Below are 18,191 nucleotides of genomic sequence, written 5' to 3'. Positions count from 1 at the left end.
AGGACAGGAACAAACAAGTGAGCTGGTGGGTTTCTGCCTGTCGTGACGTTGACGGCTGGATGACTCAATCAGCCACGTGGAAGTGATCTCCATATCTTCGGCATCATCAGGAACCAGAAGCTCTTTGCTTCTAATTGCTACTGGCTGTGCAGGATCAGCAAAATGCTTATTTTCTATATATCGCAGAGTGCTTACACAGCCACACTTTATCAACTTTTTTTATTTATTTTTTTTTAAGATATTCTGATTTAGCAAGGCCGATATCCAGCTATGTTTTATTCAATTAAATCTAGTGTCTGCACACTGGAACAATGGCTGTTTCTGGATTTTCATATAACTGGAAGGCAGACTGTTATTCACCGTCACATATTGTGTTTTACACAAGTGTTCATTTTAATGTACTGTATACTGCGGCCTAATTAAGCCTCACACACCTAAAGGGATACTTCAACAAGTTTCAGAAGTGTGCTCATTAGTTTTCTTACCAATAAATGAGCGATGAAAAGATTGATATCATTTCCATGGGTGCGCACTGGAATGAGGAAATAGCTTGCGCATCTCCATTGAAGGCCATCTGCCCTGCACCATCACCACAACCCACTAATTAAAGCATTATGGCTTATTTGTTTAATGCATAGAAAAAAATGACCGCTTACTGTTTACTTGTGGACGTGCATTAGAAGTCTCTCTCGCTCTCGTTTTTTTCCTCATGCTAACCTAACCTAATTGCTAGACGGCAGTGGCTTAATATTTAATGGCGATTACAGCATCGGTCCTCTCATCTAACTCACAGAGAAGAGAGTGTGCTCCTGTTTGCTCCGTTGCTACTTACTGTTATCCATCCCTGAAAGCACTGATTTCATATTTCACATTTTCTCCCTTTGGGCAGCTGCATACGTGCCTTTTTTTCTTTTTTTGTACTTTGTGACATTCAATTTGCAGACCTGATGTTACTTGTTTCGCTTGAAAGTGGTTTTAATTCACCGAGATATTCATCACAATGAACATTACATCCGCTTTACCGTCATACATTAAACTGCATTGCCTAAATCAGTTTTCTCACAAAATGCTCACATCTTCTTCCTCTTTCTTAATGTTGTAACTGCAGAGAGAAGTGAATTAGAAAACCATTCAAGTTTGCAGAACTGCCAGCTTGTTAGTGTCTGTGGATGAACTTAAGTGATCCAGACATACTTAAAGCCAATGAAATTGGGGGCGGGGGGGGTCATGAAGAGATTGCAATGCTGTTATTGAGCTGTGATCCTGTTGTTGGTGCATGTGGGGACTCCCCAGAGATGGACAGCTAATGTTGGAAAGGAACCAAGTCTTTTGAAACAGCTTGAACTCCTGCAGCTGCAGCCTATATAAAAAAAAAAGTTTAAATGTTAGAGGAAACTGACGTCTTTTTGCACAATAGCTTTGGCAGGGATTTTATGCAGACGTGAGCGTTATCAGCATGAACATGAGCTTCTCCTTGAATGTCTAAATTTTTATCTTAGGAAAGATACTGGATCGCTGTCAAATCTTCTGGCCTGCATGGAGTCTTCTTTCTTAATTTTTATCCTTGACTATTTTGTCTGTGAATCATATGAAACGTCGGCATGTTTTTGTAAGCTTTAGTATATAAATGTGCTGCTGTACTGCAGACCACCACAGCAGAAACATGCATCTGTTGTTGCATGTCTCTGTTTTTACCCACGGAGCTCTTCAAAGGAACGTCAAGGAGCACTCACAGCAGTCTATTGAGACAGATATTAACCGGTGGCTCTACACATTTCTCCGTGGGAAACTCATTGAGCATGGGATGTTTTTAAATTACCTGCAAGCCTCCTAGTTCTTAATTACTGTAAAAGGAGTACTCCCTAATTTAGCATCACACCACTTGAAGACATGTGATTTGGCGAATGTATTTAGATTAAAAAGAGAAAGAAAACAGGCCAGCATTGATGCAAAATCACTTTGAATGTGTCTGTTTGTCACGGGCTGTTTCACATCTATGGATTCATAGCAGGTGCTGACTAGAAATGACGGTTTAAGCAGTGATAGACGGAGAATTAAAACGAGACAGCAGCAGACACGACGTCAAATTTACTGCCGAATTTAGGCGACACAATCTCTCACTGAACAAATTCAATGTGGTTTTTCTCTCAGCTTGTCAAAATACCAAAGCATGTAAACAAACAGCCGTGTCCTCGAGCATGTGCAGTGACGCAATGCTGTCTTCCTGTCGAGGAGTTACTCTCCCGATCAAAGATGCAGTGGCAGAGGTGCTTTTGTTATTTCAAAATGAGACACTGTTCACTGGCCACGATGGCTGTGTTTGATATAATAATGTGTCTTTCACTACAAACCTCATCACCAAACACCCAATGTGATTGAGACGTTGCTTTTTTGGGGGTTAAATCTGGTCGGTCCATCATAGCCTCGATTCAAAATCAGAATTTACAATTCTTTTAGAGAGGATGAAACTTTTATAATCCTCATATGATCAAAGTTGCTCATCAGGGTTGTGAGGGCTGAAGCGCCCATCAGCTGACATTAGATACAATCTGGACACAAAGCCAGCCAATCACAGGGCTACAGACCCAGATACACTCACACTCATGCACAATTTAGGAACCAAACGGCGTCTGTGTCTTTGGATTAAATGGGAGACCTGGATGATTAGAACTTCACACAAGTTCTGATAGAACATGCAGTAGCACATCCCCAAACCTACTGCATCACCTTCATCCTCGTCCGTGCAGACATGTGATGAAGAATTGCACAGTTTATTTTCCACGCACGCATTCTACTTTCCCTGGGACATCTGTGGTCAGTTCATTACAGTTTAGAGAAAAATGTCTCGTGTTTTCATCACACTGTTTTAACATTTGTCTCCAGCGTGTCCAGAAATACTGGCGATGGAGTAATCCGTTGTCTGGCAATTTATGAAGGGTGTCATCAACTTCGCTTGTCGGATACGTTGTGTTTGTATGCAGACATTTTCTCCAGTTTGCAGTGACAGATGGTGAAAGTTACTCTTTCAATTTTTATGGCTGCAGCTCTGAATCATTGGGCAGATCGAGTTGTATTTATGGGAACTGGGTTGCAATTTTCTTTGCATTATGTTCATCATTTCCAGTACAGCAGAATTATGCCTCAATTATTTCATATCAACACTGGAAGGGCAATTGCTGCGGAAATAAATTGCCAACAAATGATTAGTGGATTCCTGCAGCCGAGCCAAATTCTCAAGTTGACATGGTTTAGGTGATTTTACAATACATTTATTTTTGAAATAGGAATTACTGCTTGACTACACATTCAAACTGTAAGTGGGATTTTATTGGACATCTTTGTCACTGAAGACAAATAGTAAATTCTTGACTTATAATTATAGTAGTGATATTCCTTTAAATTTTAAATAGCGGGTCACATGAGATTAGTTTAAACACACATTAAATCTGACAGATTCTGCACTCTACATTACTTTTGGCTTGACGTGACTTCTTCTATTGATTCCACACCAGTTAGTTTAAAGCCAAGTAGAATGGGTCAGACATGCCTGCGTGGTATGAAATCAAATCTAATGTATTTCCTTTGGGAGTAATACTGCTGACAGGCAGTGTACAAGAAAGATGATTAACAATGCAGACTCACACATACAGTGAGATTAATTAAGTTGAATCAAAACTGCACTTTAATCCATTTCATCTCACAAAAACAGCATTTAACTTTTTTTCATTCCTCAAAAAAAGAAAAAAAAATCAAGTAATTGTTCTTTATTAGTTCTAATCAACAAATTTGCAAAAAATGTGAAAAGAGCAAGAAGATGTTTGTAGTCATTGTTATTCGTCTTAGTGTTTCAAAATTAGTCATTTCCATGCTATCACTGGAAACCAGGCAGCTCCAATATTTTACAGACAGATTATTTAACAGATTTTACAGGTTGAATCTTGAAGCATGTGACAGGAACCATCTGTGGCTGTGGTTGCACTTATTGATCTCTCCAGCACGAGTCACCATAACTATGTTTATTTGACGTGGAAGTGACCAAAAGTATAAGGAGCCAATTTGCAATTGGATAATTATAGAAACTAATACAAAAGAATTGTGCTGATAATCAGAGCTGCTTTTTGTTTGTTTCTCAACATGTTTACATTGAGGTTATTGATTTGTCAGATTCACACACGAATGACTGCTGCGTGCAGCCTCAAGGGACTCTGCAGGTAGTTTGCTGGAGTCTCTCCAAATCCCTGCGTGAGAAATAGAGAGAGCTTTCCATTAGAAAATAACCGGGCATGCCGCCTGAAGGCAATAAAAGAGTTTGCACCATGAAGCCAGCAGTAAACAATCATGCCAATATAGCCGACTGTGTCAGTCAATAGCTAGATAGATGAATGGTGATGCAGATCAATTGTTTGTTTGTTGATACCTGAAGCGTGTGAACATTTTCACCTTTGCATGAAGCTCAATCAATATAAACCCCCAATAATGGCAGATACAATTAAAACATTAAAACCACTTCACCATTAGAACATGTTCAACAGCTTGTTTACACAAATATCATGCAAATAATACCCCCAATACAATTAGGTATGAATCAAGTTAACCCAAAACAGCTACTGGAATTACACAATTAACCATTTACATTTTTATAGTAACTACATTTCTGAAAATGTGTTCGTCACCAACTATACACTGTTATGCTCATCATTCTTTGACCAGTGTTTCCATCTTGTGATGATTTCTTTCAATAAAAGTAGCTTCTTTTTTTTTTTTTTTTATATAAAGCTTGACTCATATTATTTCACCTGATTCAAATGACTCCCATAGTCACCAGATGTCAATGAAATGTAGCATCGTTTCAGATATGGTCCAATTGGAAATCGGCATCTTGGATTTGCAGCCGACATCCATGTGATGCTGCAGTGTGACGCTATCATATCAATATCTATGTCTATATTATTTTCATTTTACCTCATCTGAACTATGGTATGACAAATGAAGGTAGTTCTGAAGGCAAAATAAGGTACAAACTGATCATTTTGAGGTGTGCCAGATGTTTTGACTCAATGGCCAAGTGAGATTGGCCTTTCAACTGTTCTGTTTGTGAAATCACTAATCTCGGTGATATGCCCACCCTTTAGAATTGTATGCACTCGGCTATGCTGAAAAGACGACTTCTATATTGTGTATTCTCGGCAATATGAAAAGGTTCCATTTAGAATGCATGGCTACCAACTGCAGAGCCACTTTTTAGTTAACCCCTTGAGGACTGTCCACCCCACCGGGGAGGGTTTATATTTTATTTCTGCTAACCCAGTCTTTCATAGGTTTTAATATTTTTCACTATATGCATATTATAGCTTGTTTGAAAGGTTGCTTTCACTACAAAAGTAATATCATGTTTACTGCATGGTTAGAATTGCGGCCCCTGAAGTAATTGGTAATGATACTATGTAAAAGACAAATAAGTAATTTAGCATTTCCAACTTTTGTCCGTTTCTGGAGGTCCGATAAAACTCCAATGTAGGACTTCTTGTGCTCATTCCATTCGTAATAATCCACGACAATATCACAACATATTGTCCATCTCGTACTCTAGCGCTGGCATTTAGGTTTGTACATATAATCACAGAAAATCAACTCAAAATAGGTGGTCGTAAAAGGATTAAATCTGTCAAATGTTTGATTAAGATCTGGTGTGATGTCCTTAAAAATACAGTTTTTCTACAATGTTGGTCCACAGAACAGAATCTCACACTAGAACTGGTGTGTTTCGCTGGTGTATTGAGGTAATTTCCTTTATTGCACCAACCTATTGATTTGCTCTGTGCCACAGTGCCATGATAAAGGCTGGGCTGATGCCACAAAGGGCCTTTTTTGTGCCTTATCTTTACTTTGGAGACTCTCTTCACACACATCTACAAGCAAAAGAAATTTGCTCCATCTGTAGTTTGTTCTGTTCTACTAAGTCACAATCACACTCAGAGTTTTGTTCACCACATTGGTGCAAAACATCCACAAAAGCCTTTCAATAAACAAAGACCACCTCGCCGGTGTAACTCTTTCTGGTCTCAGACCTTCCTCACTTTGTGATGGTGTTGGTTTGCATAACATTGAGAAACCATGGCAACAACTAAACTCGTTTTCGTCTTTTTAATGAGTTTGGACAGAGTACCTCCTGATCATGTTTAATTCTGTTACAGCTAGACAATGGGGCTGCCATGAGCAGCATAATCTAATAAAGAGCATTTGGGTGCTGGTTGCTGGTGTCTCCGGAATACAGGAGTGTTATTTTTAAATTATGAGGTATTACCAGAATCCCTTTTATTTTGCAACACAGAAAGAAATATATAACTACGTGGAGGAATTGAATTGTTTTTGTACATTCTTTATATTATGCATGTGAAAGCTCATGGTTTCTGTGTTGATGAACTGTGACGGACGATGCAGTGCCTGGAAAGGTGAATTTAGCTGTAAAAGAGACACCAAGTACTCTTGGCAGCATGTTTGAGCTCCTGTATTCATATATTCACGTTTGAACTCTGAGGGTCCCAGACAGCAGAAAGTTTCCTCTGAGCCAAAGTCTCTCCAGGACTTCCAGCCTGTCAGTGTGTTGTTCACCGAGAGCAGTGGATGTGATAGGCTGTGATTGTCGTGACCTCTAATGCGACCACCTACACTTATGTGTGATTATGTATTCTTTGTGATGGCACCCCGTAGCCAAGTACACTTCGGGTGAGGCAGGTGAGAGTGACCATGCCAATATAAAATAGTGTGTTAACATGCCAGAGGTGTGCCGAGCCGGGAGGAGCTGACTGAGGCTTACTGCAGGGTTCATGAATATACGGCCTTTTAAAGATGCCATTACACTTTCATGTATTTATTTATTGCCTGTTTTGTTTAGGGTTTTTTTTTTTTTTTTTTTTTTAAATCGATTGGTATTTGCTGTCCTGTCACAAGACATTTTCACACAGATGTATTAATCTTCAAATAGTTTCCGAAAACAATACTATGAGGCGTATTGTCTACAACCTCTGCAAGTTTGTTTTGTTGCAGAAGACGCAATCCTGAATTTATTAAATAAATTCTCCCTGATTCGTCCAAACTGACTAAACCGTACACGGAGGACGCCTGTAAGTTAAATTCTGTTACTTTTGTTTGTGAAATTTGTAGAATCACCACACTGCCAGATAATTCAGCTCTATAGTTTTCATAATCATGCAAACACTGGAGTTTTTTCTGTGCTGTGCTTTGGAAAGCATCTCTTAATCCCAGTCAGCACACTTGAAAAAACTGTAATTAAAACATTTAAAAAAAATAGTAGCATCGGCATCGTGCAAAGCAATCCAATAACATTTTGTCCATTTTTTGATATAAACGAATAATGAACTTGTGCCAAATGTTTCCAGGATGTCATTTTTAAGTCAAGCTTTTTCTCAGTGAGAAGGAACCAGTATTGTGCAAGATTTTTTTTACCTTTTTATAAGCTTAAAAATAAAAATATGAATGATTTGCAGCCCATCCAGGGTGTAAAATGGCATTCACCTAAAGTATGGTGGGATTGGCTGAAACACCCTGCATCCATAAGTTGGATGAAAACCAGCATAGAAATTTGATGAATGATGTCTGTAAACTCTGTAGCCACTGTAAATTAGTATAGAATGGGCCATAGATTCATAAGTCTCTAACTTAGATAAAAGTTATAGAAAATGAACGGCTGGAAGTTCTACAGCGTCAGGTGGCATTTTGAATCGAACCTCTATTTTCGGAGATCATTTTCATAGATTTTTACAGCAACCTTGGGTTTAATACATTTATATCCAATATATGTATTCAGATATTTTCTTTTCTCTTTTCTCAACATTTTAGCTTTATTTTGCTTAATTCAACTCTTATTCTTTTTTTCAGCTGAACTTTCAGCTGATACGTGTTTTGTTTTGTTTTTTAAATAAAAACTTTTTTTTTTTTTAATCCATTTAGGTTGTAAAGAAGTTTAAGCCAGAAGTGAAAAAGCATTACCTTCCTTATGATATGTGCTTGGCCTCCTATTCTTGTTTGGGGAGATCAAATCCATCTTTAAAAGGCTTTTTTTTTTTTTTTTTTTTTACTGCTCCTACATCTTAAAAGAAAGAATCTTGTATGTGATATTATTTCTGTAGTTATTTCAGCATGTTGAAGTAACCCTTTCTCACGGCGATTCATATGGCTGACTCATTCAAAATCCATCAAATATTCATTAAGCTATATGAAAAATAGGTTGTCAGAACTCCACTGAGGATATCATTTAGGTCTTTGGGTCTTTCATGGAATGAGTAACACAATTGCTGCCAATTTCTTCTCTACTCTCATTGAATTCCACTGAGGCCTTTTGTCTTCTTCTTTTTCTTCCCCCCCCCCCCCAAAAAGCTTTAGAGTAGTACTCTGCTAAACATAGGCAACTGAGGACTTCACAGGACTCGGGTTGGCCCCCTACGATGACCTCCAGCCTGCCACTGATGGAAATCTAACCAAGCATCACGCCCAATTTGAGACTCCAGAGTAAACAAACAGGAGGGCTCTTCAAAGGCACAGCCACTAACAGACCCAAAAGAGGAATCTGTCTGTCGATCTAATCACTCTGCTCTTTAAAAGCACAGGCCCAACGTGTACAGTCCAACAGGAGACGCTGTCTATTTGAATGACAGTGATACTAAATCATTTGTAAATCTATTGTGTTTGATGAAATTGTGAGATTATCAAGCTTTTGAGGTGAGTTTTTTTTGGGGGGGGGAAACTTGAGCATGTTGACAACGTTTGTGTTGTGAAATTGTCAGAACAAGGACACGTTGAATGTTGTTTTGGAAGAGTTGAGGTCTGTGCCTTTTTATTTTATTTTATAAAATTTTTTTACAATGAACAGATAACACGTGATTTTCGAGTTTCTGTGTGTGGTTAGCATGTTCTCCTGTTGCATGTGTGTGAAGTATTCCTATTTTCTCTCAATGTCAATCTAAATCTCTGTCTCTCAATCTCAACTAGATTGTCTGTCTTTCTCCGTTTTCCTCATGATGGATCCTCAACCTTGGGCAGTACAGTGCTTTAATAGCTGTAGTCTGCTGGGATCATGTGCAGCACCTCTTGACACATAAATTGGAAAAAGTGGTAAAAAAAAAAGATGGATATTAGTTGGAATAGTAGTTGAAATAGATTAATTCATATTATGGTTTTCAAAACAGTTTCTATGGGCTTTGCCATCAAAATAATAGTAGTGTTCCAACAACATCTGATAGGGTTGGTCGTCATTCAAAATCTGATCTGTGGTGACTGGAAATCTTGTTATGATCTTGCAGGGAGTCGTCATTTAAGTTTTTGAGCATGTTTAAAATCATGTTGACAGAAAACGATCCGTTCAAATGCAAACCCAGATTTAAAAACAGCAAATTGACTAAAACATCAGATGAAACTATCGAACTGATGAAAACATTTTATGTCTGCAGCGCATTAAAATCCAGCTGCTAAAGTAATCAAACTCTAAAGTGAGACATCAAAGTCGAAACAATTTTCTTTTTTTTAATCTGAGATAAGTATTGTTATAATTAAGCAATCGTATGTTTATGCAGTGTTAACAATGGAAAGCCCCTGATACCACTGTTAGATGTTCTCTCATCCACAATTGAAATCAACAAACTGATCACACACCAAACATTTGTCTGATATCTTGGATCCATTCATCGTCTAAACCACCAATTAACCACCAAGTAACCTCGCGTGCATGTTTTTGAACCAGTGGTCCTATAGAAAACCCATGCATGCACAGGAAACACATGCAAACTCCACACAGAAGAACCCCTGATCAGACATCCGTGGTTCACATGGATGATCTTGCTGTGAGGCGAGAGCACTAACCCTAGATGTACTTTTAATACTATATATAATATTGTAGGCCTCGCACAGCTCTTTAAGACTTTATTACTTTATTATGAAGTGTCGATACGTTTAGGCATTTGATATTTATGTGTTTAATTCACTTCTCTCCTGGCTGCTGCTTTCTCTTCCCTGCTCACATGTCCTCCGACTTCCTTTTCATCAAGCGGGTCAGCTTTGTATCCTGCCTTGTCGATTGCCAGTGAGAGGCGGGCGACTTTATGTTTCTTGGGTCTCATGATAGGCACTGCGAAATGGCAGCCTGAAGGCAAGAGCTAAACACATTCTGCATCGACGGGTCAACACTGTCTTCAATGGTATCGGCTTCCCTCGGTGCCGGTGTGTTGCACTATAATCGTGCGAGCTGTACCTGACCTACCCCAATGATCTGATTTGTCACTTTTACGAGACTCCTGAGCGTTTTTCTCTGAGCAAGTTAAACTTTCCACACAACGCTACAATGCAAGATAATATAACAGAGTTTCCTGAGTTCAAACTTAGTTAAAGTTCTGCACTGCAGCCACTGCTGTGTAAAGTATTCCACTTCAATACTGAGGCTTCATGTTACTGCTCCCAGCTGCCAGTCTGTATTCTTTCCATTAACTAACTTTTGAGCAACCTTTTGACCACGGCAAAGTAATTTCAGTTGCCAATCATACCTGAACCACAGGGGCGTTAGACCAACAAGCAATCAGGAGCCGTGTATTTGCAGGCGGTGTTGACAGATGACCTCATTTGTCATTTAAGGATGAGGACTTCCTGCCCCGATTTTAAGTGCTCTTTACTCGGATTTTCACAGCTCACTGCTGCTGTTTTAAAACTGAATCGTGAACTGGCATGAATCAAAAATGAGATGGAAACAGAGTTGTCTGTTTATAGTCTAATATAGTTTTTTTGGGATACATTACACAAAACAACTAAAACCTTTGACACTCGTGTAAAAAATCTAGTTGCTGCTGCTTCAGATAGAAATTTATATTATGAAGGTTTTCAGTTGGCAGGAAGTTGTTTACCAGATGGAGACATCAGAAAGAGAATGAATCGTTATTTTTAGTTTGCTTGGTTTATGATGTTTTCACCAGAATTTATTGACTCTCACAAAATATATTATAATACGAACATACACGTCATCAAATTTTGTACTCAGTTAGAAATACCAAAAGTTCAGTGTAATGTCCCTCCCTTTATCGCAGTAGTAGCTTCTTTTAAAAGTAATAATACAGTTTTCATTACTGTGGTTCTTGGGAATTTGTTGCTTTTGTTAGATTTGTAAGCCTTTGCAGAGCTCCACAACTGCTGTGACAACGTTTAGCATTAACTGGAGCATTGTCTTTATATTCCTTATTTCACTTTACTCCTTTTACTGGAAAAGTAACACTTGATTATTTCTAAACTGAATCAGTCCTCCAGAGAGCAACATAAATTATGGAAATGATTTTGCAGTAGTGTATGATCACACTGATATTGTCTGCATGTTTGTTGTTTTCCTCAACTGTTGTTTTCCATTCTTCTTGTTACAATGAGATTGTAAATCGACTTCTTTTGGGAACCGCTAACATCCAGCTGCCACCAACTAACTGATGCTACTGTTGAACTTAATAAGTGAGTTGAGTTTGCAGTTTATGTAAAAACTATTAGGACAAGCCCAACTGAGGTAGATAAAAGTGGCACAAGATGAGAATATCCATGTGACTTTTATTTTCTGTAACACGTGGAGTGATTCAGTTTTTTCTAAATTAATAACTGTAATCAATTACTTTTTTTAGTTCTTGCGAGACCCTCACTTATAAATGAGAAGATACTGGAAAGAATAATCTAATGTTCAATTGTTTGTCTGTTATGCTAATAATAAACGCGATCATGACGAGGTTGATAACAAAAACAAAACAAAAAACAGTTTCCCTCTGTAGTCGTGTTTTGGATCAGTCTGTTGATGTATTATGTATTAGAAGCAAATCTGGACAATCTTTTGGCAGTTTGTGTTTTATGCAGTGACTTTGCCAATGGTTTGAGCCTTGGCTTAAAGCAGCAGGGATGGCGGAAGTCTTTTTAGCACCACACAGCAGGGTGTATAATCACTGTAGCTTTTTGTTACAGCCTCCAGACTTAAAGGAAAGTCATTGCCCGGCATTCAAATGTGAGATACGATCTAATGATTTACACATGTCCTCCGACTATTGTTGAAGACTGGAAAAGTAACAGTGTCCCTGCTCCCTTGTGTCATCATGAATGCCCCTCTACTCCCAATGTTCCTGTGGTTTTCCACATCCCTGTAAAAGTCACAGCTCTCTTCACATCTGCTTCCTCCCACTGAACCACTGCTAACCCCTCAAACAAGACTTTGGTGGACTTTTAAATAATTCTTGAGAGATATGAAAGTTTATTGAAAATGTCAAATGCATTTTATTTCACTCCAGACTTATTTAGCTGGCAGCATATGCTCTGAATTAATATTACATTATTTTAAAGGAAATGAAAAGATCTGAAGAGTTGATTCATGCAACGGCACAATATGGTATTTATACCCACTTTGTCCGAGTTTTGGGAGGGTGGAGCCAAACCCACTTTGAGTGACAGGCCGCGGAGATGTTCATGGTGGTATTTTTTAAATCGGCACTGAACAAAATCATAATTGGATTGTGGGAGGAATATGTATTAGAATAAGGCAGAGATAACCCACAGAGACACAGGAAGAACATGTAAACATCATATCTAAAGGTTACAGGATAGAAGCAAACTCTAGTGCTCTCACTGTGAGGCTGACAAACTACAAACCTGTGCTGCCACTTTCACTAAAAAAGAATTCTTACGAATCAAAGTAGTTGCATACTTGTCCTTCTAAACTATAGCTACGATTATGTTTGGGATTTCTTTCTCATCATTAAATTGTTTCAAGTCTTGCATAGTACCCGAGTGTTTAGCGTCGGTAGCTTATATTAGCTGAAGCATTGAGTACAGAGTTTGACACTAGTATGCAGCAGTGGGGGCGTTAATCATTAAAAACTATCCTAATCTTCTGTGCAAGTTGCAATGACTCGGTGTTGTGACCCATGCAGTATAATCAGTTGTATCATTTAAGAATCTACTCAAGTACTCGCTCCGACCTGGACATCATTCAAATGTTGGTATTTTTAACTTCATCATACATAAATGTATGAGTGTTTTTATTGTATTGTATTTTATTTTATTTTTTATTTTATTTTTTGGGAGGGGGGGGGGGGGTTGTCTATTTAATAAAACACTGGGAAATCCTATTGCAAGTGAATGAATGAATCTTATCTCTCAAGGTCAGTGACATTAATGACTTAGCGTGTCGTGAACTCAGTGCATTTATTTTCTAAGAGGTCCTTGCTGTGGCACAACATACTTTCTCCACCTCTTTCTTATGCTGTTCAAAGAGAATACATACATTTCTGGCAGATCCTTTTGTGTTTGCAGTTGTTGGTAATCACCACATTTTGAAGAGGACACCATCCTGTTTGCTTTTCATTCCACCCATGCATCGGGCTGCCCTGTAACCATGGGGATGTTTGTGTTTCACGTTGTTCATTCTCACTGACACTGAACATACTCGCATGTGTGCATAAGCAGAAGTAGCAGTGTCTCCATATGGCTGTTAAATATCTCTGAGCTGACATGTGTGCTCTGTGTTGTGACAGATGCCATGTTGCTGGTGGCAGACAGACTGGAGGGACCCTTCAACATTGAAGCGGTTATACAGCCAATTGACATCAAGATCTCCGAGGCGATCATGACCATGCAAGACAACAGCATGCAAGTGTCAGCCAAGGTACTCTAACCAGAAGGAACTTTCTATTCATTTGTAATTCAGTCACGTTTACAACATGGCCTGCATAAAGAAATACTAATGTGATTTTTTTTTTTATTTTGAAGTTGTTGTTTTTTTAAACATATTAAGTTAATGATTATAAAATGTTATTAGTGTCTGAGTAAATTAATGTGCTTATTTACAGCATTTGCTATATCATGTCACATAGAAATTTTATTGGCAAAGTTGTTGTTGTTTTTTATAATCCGTTTAGCTTCTTATGATGTGTGACAACAGTTTCACTGTGCGATGAGATGTAGATTCAGGGTGTTGTAGAAACACACTGACAAGCTCCAACATATTCCTCTCCTCTACAAGTGTTGTTTAGAACATTTTAAAAAATAATCAACCAACCATGTGATGTCTGCATCAGGGAGACACAAAGCTTCAACTTTGATAATCATTTATTTTCCCCTGAACGTCAACTGTAATGCCAGCTGAAATTTCAGGTAATTTCTTGGAGAACGTTCAATTTGAGTTCAAAATGCAAATTAGTCCTTAGAAATTTGTTGGAAATTGTAAACCAGGACAATCAGTGTATCTTTTCTACACCACGAGCAGCACTGTCCTTGTCGAAAAGCAGATATTCAACTTCAGCTTCTTATTCTGATCGTTCATATTCTGACCTCTCTTCACACCACAGATACAAAGGTCAGTGTGAATTGGATGTCACATTCTTACCTATATCAAGAGGGCTGCAATGTAAAACTTAACCTATTTTCTATGCGCTAAAGGATTTTCTTCTGCAAGGGTGTGCTCGGCTCACAGATTGGCCTGAGATATACAACTTTCCTCACGTTCACATTTTATCTATGTGCAGGCCTTTTCCAGGCTTTGTGCAATCCATCAGCCACGTTGTATCGTGCCTGAATCACTGTTGCACAGACCTGAGGAAAACAGCCCTGCTTGTGTGATGTACAAGATATTGGAACTGTAATCATCGTGAAGAATTGACAAATATTAGAGGAAGGACATCCTCTTGTCAGGACAGCCAGGCAGCACATTAGAGTGCTCCATCACACAGCGAGCCAGGGGCCGGCAGACGGGCCAGAGAGGAATGATAATGAGCTGTGATGTTTGGAGATGTGTTGTTTGGGCCCCAAAAGCCTGTAGAGACCAAGCCATCTGAAAACAATCTGTTGCACACAATGAACCTCTATAAGTTACACATTGATTAGTGCACTGGTTAGGTACGAAAAGACCTGCACTTGTCTAAACAGCCATAAGTAACAAACCTTTAGGGAGCTTTTCAGGAGAGTTTCTTGAAGCGTCATTCAGTTCTTTTCAGGACAAGTCTTTCACACAATTCTCACTTTTTTTTCAGCAAATATAGATAAATAGGAAATTCTGATTGATTGGAATTGCTTACCTTCAACTATGTAATAATTTGTATTGACTTTGTTGTACTAAAACAAAGGAATGCAACACAGACTGATGGTTTCATGTCTGGGATTTTTTTTTTTTTTTTTAAATTGCAGTGTCACTCTATAATAGTGGCTTTCCATTGCACGTGAGTAGGAACATATCAGGGGTTAGTTCCCTTTTTCCCACCAATATGACACTTCCTGTAAAAGGCGACTCAGGCTTTGATGGACAGCATTGGTTCCAGGCTGGCTCCATATAGTTTTCTGTCTCAAATCACACACCCGAAATGGTGCTGTGAGCAAATTGACAAAGGCTTCTCAAGGAAGAAAGAAAGAAAGAAAAAAAAGCCTCAGTGGTATCGACAAACTACAATTTTTGTACAATCAAAAATGCTGTGTATTCTACAAAGAAATTGACTCAGCCACAGCTCAGTTTATACAGCATCTAACTGCAGACAACCAGAGAGAGAGAGAGAGAGAGAGAAAAAAAAAGCATCTCATAATAATCACGAAATCTCATAATTGCAATAATGTCGGAAGCCTTTTGCAGGCATGCCGTGTCCTTTCTTCCACGTGCTTGCATGCTGAAAGTGGTAACTTTATCTCCTGCTGTTCTTTTTTAGGTTTTTCAAGGGTGCGGGCAACCAAAGCCTTTAGGAATAGGCAGGTCCACACGGGGCATCTCAGATGTGTTCAGCGGTCGATTTAGACCTTACACCCCAGAAGAGAGGCCGACCACAGCAGCTGGAACAAGCCTGGAGAGACTGGTATGGAAAAAGATAATGATGCTAATGACATGGAAGTCATACCAGCATAGTATACTGAATAGAGATAACATACATATGAAATTGCTGGAATTGACAAAATGACTGACATGCTTTACATAAATAGAAGTAAAGATAAATGCATAAAGGATTAGAGTTTAAGTGGCTTTGAACCTTTTTTTTAGTGGTGATATTGATTACAGTGGTGGATTGATGGGGTGTCAAATGTCATGTCCTGTATTAAAATGTACAGATACATATACAAACAGTACAGTATTACAATTATTGTAATACTATGTTTCTCAGTGTTGATGTATCATATGAATTATTCGCATTAATACAGACTCTGATCGAATCTATCTAAAAAAGAAAAAGGCTCAAAACATGACTTATTCCATTTAAAACTTCTACCATCGGTTATTTACAATAATTCAATTAATATTGATCATCTTCTATCAATGTTACTGTCATCTGCTTTGATATTTTCACTGTTGGCCTATTTTTTTTAAAATGAGGGGTATGATATGGGGAGTAAAAGTGAAAAGTCATTAAGAGAATAGTCAGGTAAATTAATGAAATATTTACCTAAGTACAGTAACAAGGTACAAATACTTTGCCACTTCACAAAGTCACAATAAGGCAGATGCATCCCAAACAGGATTTCTATTAAACAAATCTGATCTCAACCAGTAAATGATACTGAAAACTCTCACTTTTCTCATATTTTTCAACAGCTCACCTGATTTTTCGGAGCTTTTGAAACATTATTGGTGGAGTCAGACTTGGTGAAGGCATGCTGAGCTTAAGGTCGGCTTACTGGGGCTTAAGTCCAAAAGGCCAGAAAAAAAATAGAGGCATGTTCACAGAGTCCATGTAGCCTACAGGTGCTGTATGACTTCCACCATTGCTGCAGTCAAAATGTTTCTGATTCTGAACTCTCTTTGCTCGTGGCAAGAGAGAATTCACATACCATACACGGACATGTTGCTTCATATGTTATCCATCAGAGCGTAACTCCTGCTGGGTAATAAATCCCCTGTTACATACTTTATTATGTATCTTTCCATAAAAATACTGCACCTTATCCCAGAAGTCAGATTATGTCGAGTCCAGAGGAGGCTGCAAATTCAACATCCGCCCACAAAACTTCAAGTTGATGAAATATCTCAAGACAATAATTGCGGCTATAAAAGGTCTAATGCACCTCCTTCCTTTGTTACTGAAACACATTGTGTAGGAGGCTGTCAGTGTCAAGCATCAATATGGAGCAGCACAGAGGCCCTCAAGTTGACATTATGTTAAAACCGGTCTCACCTCAACCAGCCATCGGTTTTTTTCTTACTTTATGCTGTGATTTGTTAATGTGCTCAGAGACTACTGACTCTGACATCTCAGATATTATATCGAATTTTACCTGTCAAAATAAATGCAAATAAAATGCATTTCCATCATCCAACTGAAACATTGTCAGATGTTAATTTGTTGATATATAATTAACTGTAGAGTTCACTGAAAGACATTGGAGTGGAATAATAACTTGACTGTGTAAAGACATGGATTTGATATTATTAAACTAAATGTTTTATGACATGAATTTATTCTCTGAAGACTGCTTCTCTGTGTAATCCTCTACTAAACTAGCGAATGCATTGTTGTTTCCTTTCAATAAAATGTTCATAATCGTCCGCTGCTGAAATTGTTAAACAGGATTCAAATGGAAAAATATGAAGCTGTGACATAATTCAAGGATTCAAAGAGATGCTATGTTTGAATCCACTGTATTTTTATATATGGGCCTTATTCAAAAGATTAAACAAAATATATCTCTAAGCACACAATAAACAGAGTCTGTGATGGGAAGATACAAAAAGGCAAAAGCACATTTGTAGAAAGTTCACTGGTTTCAGTATCTTTAATTATGTATGCTTGTGTGCACTAAGACCTCCTGCTTGTGAAGGATTTGAAAAACTCTTCTTGGAAAGTGAAGTGGCTTTCCTCAGGATGAGACTTTTCACTCATATCTCACCCACTACCTGTAGTCCTTCATGTAAATTTATGAAGCAGATTAAGTAGAATCCTGACATATGCATCGGTGCTAGACACAAGTAGTAAAAGACTTTGCATATTTTGCTAAGCTGATTTGATTGCACTGAATGAATCACTTCTTTTGTGAGACCCCCTCAGACTAATGTCCCAACTTCCCTGTCCTCTGTATGCAAGTCTTGACTCACACATTGATCAGATTTGATAGCAGCAGATTTAAAATTGATTTCAAAGTGGAAAATTCATCGCGAATAAGATGGTTTTAGGTACTAAATCTCATAGGCTTGTGAATGGAAT

At 38.3% G+C, this 18,191-nt stretch overlaps 1 protein-coding gene across 4 annotated transcripts in view; it reads left to right on the top strand.

Moving 5' to 3' along the window:
• gpc6a (glypican 6a) overlaps window positions 1-18,191 on the top strand; it is a 131,579-nt gene that overhangs the window by 86,124 nt on the left and 27,264 nt on the right. For all 4 annotated transcript variants that reach the window (XM_080490178.1, XM_080490176.1, XM_080490179.1 and 1 more), the window contains 2 exons: window positions 13,554-13,684; window positions 15,711-15,854. In XM_080490178.1, coding sequence (XP_080346304.1) covers window positions 13,554-13,684; window positions 15,711-15,854 — 275 coding nt within the window. The remainder of the gene's footprint in view (window positions 1-13,553; window positions 13,685-15,710; window positions 15,855-18,191) is intronic.

Source organism: Lipophrys pholis, assembly GCF_963383615.2.
Source record: "Lipophrys pholis genome assembly, chromosome: 2".
NCBI classification, from domain to species: Eukaryota; Metazoa; Chordata; class Actinopteri; order Blenniiformes; family Blenniidae; genus Lipophrys; species Lipophrys pholis.
Note: the sequence above shows the minus strand (reverse complement) of the source record. Positions and strands in the feature narration are given on the sequence as shown.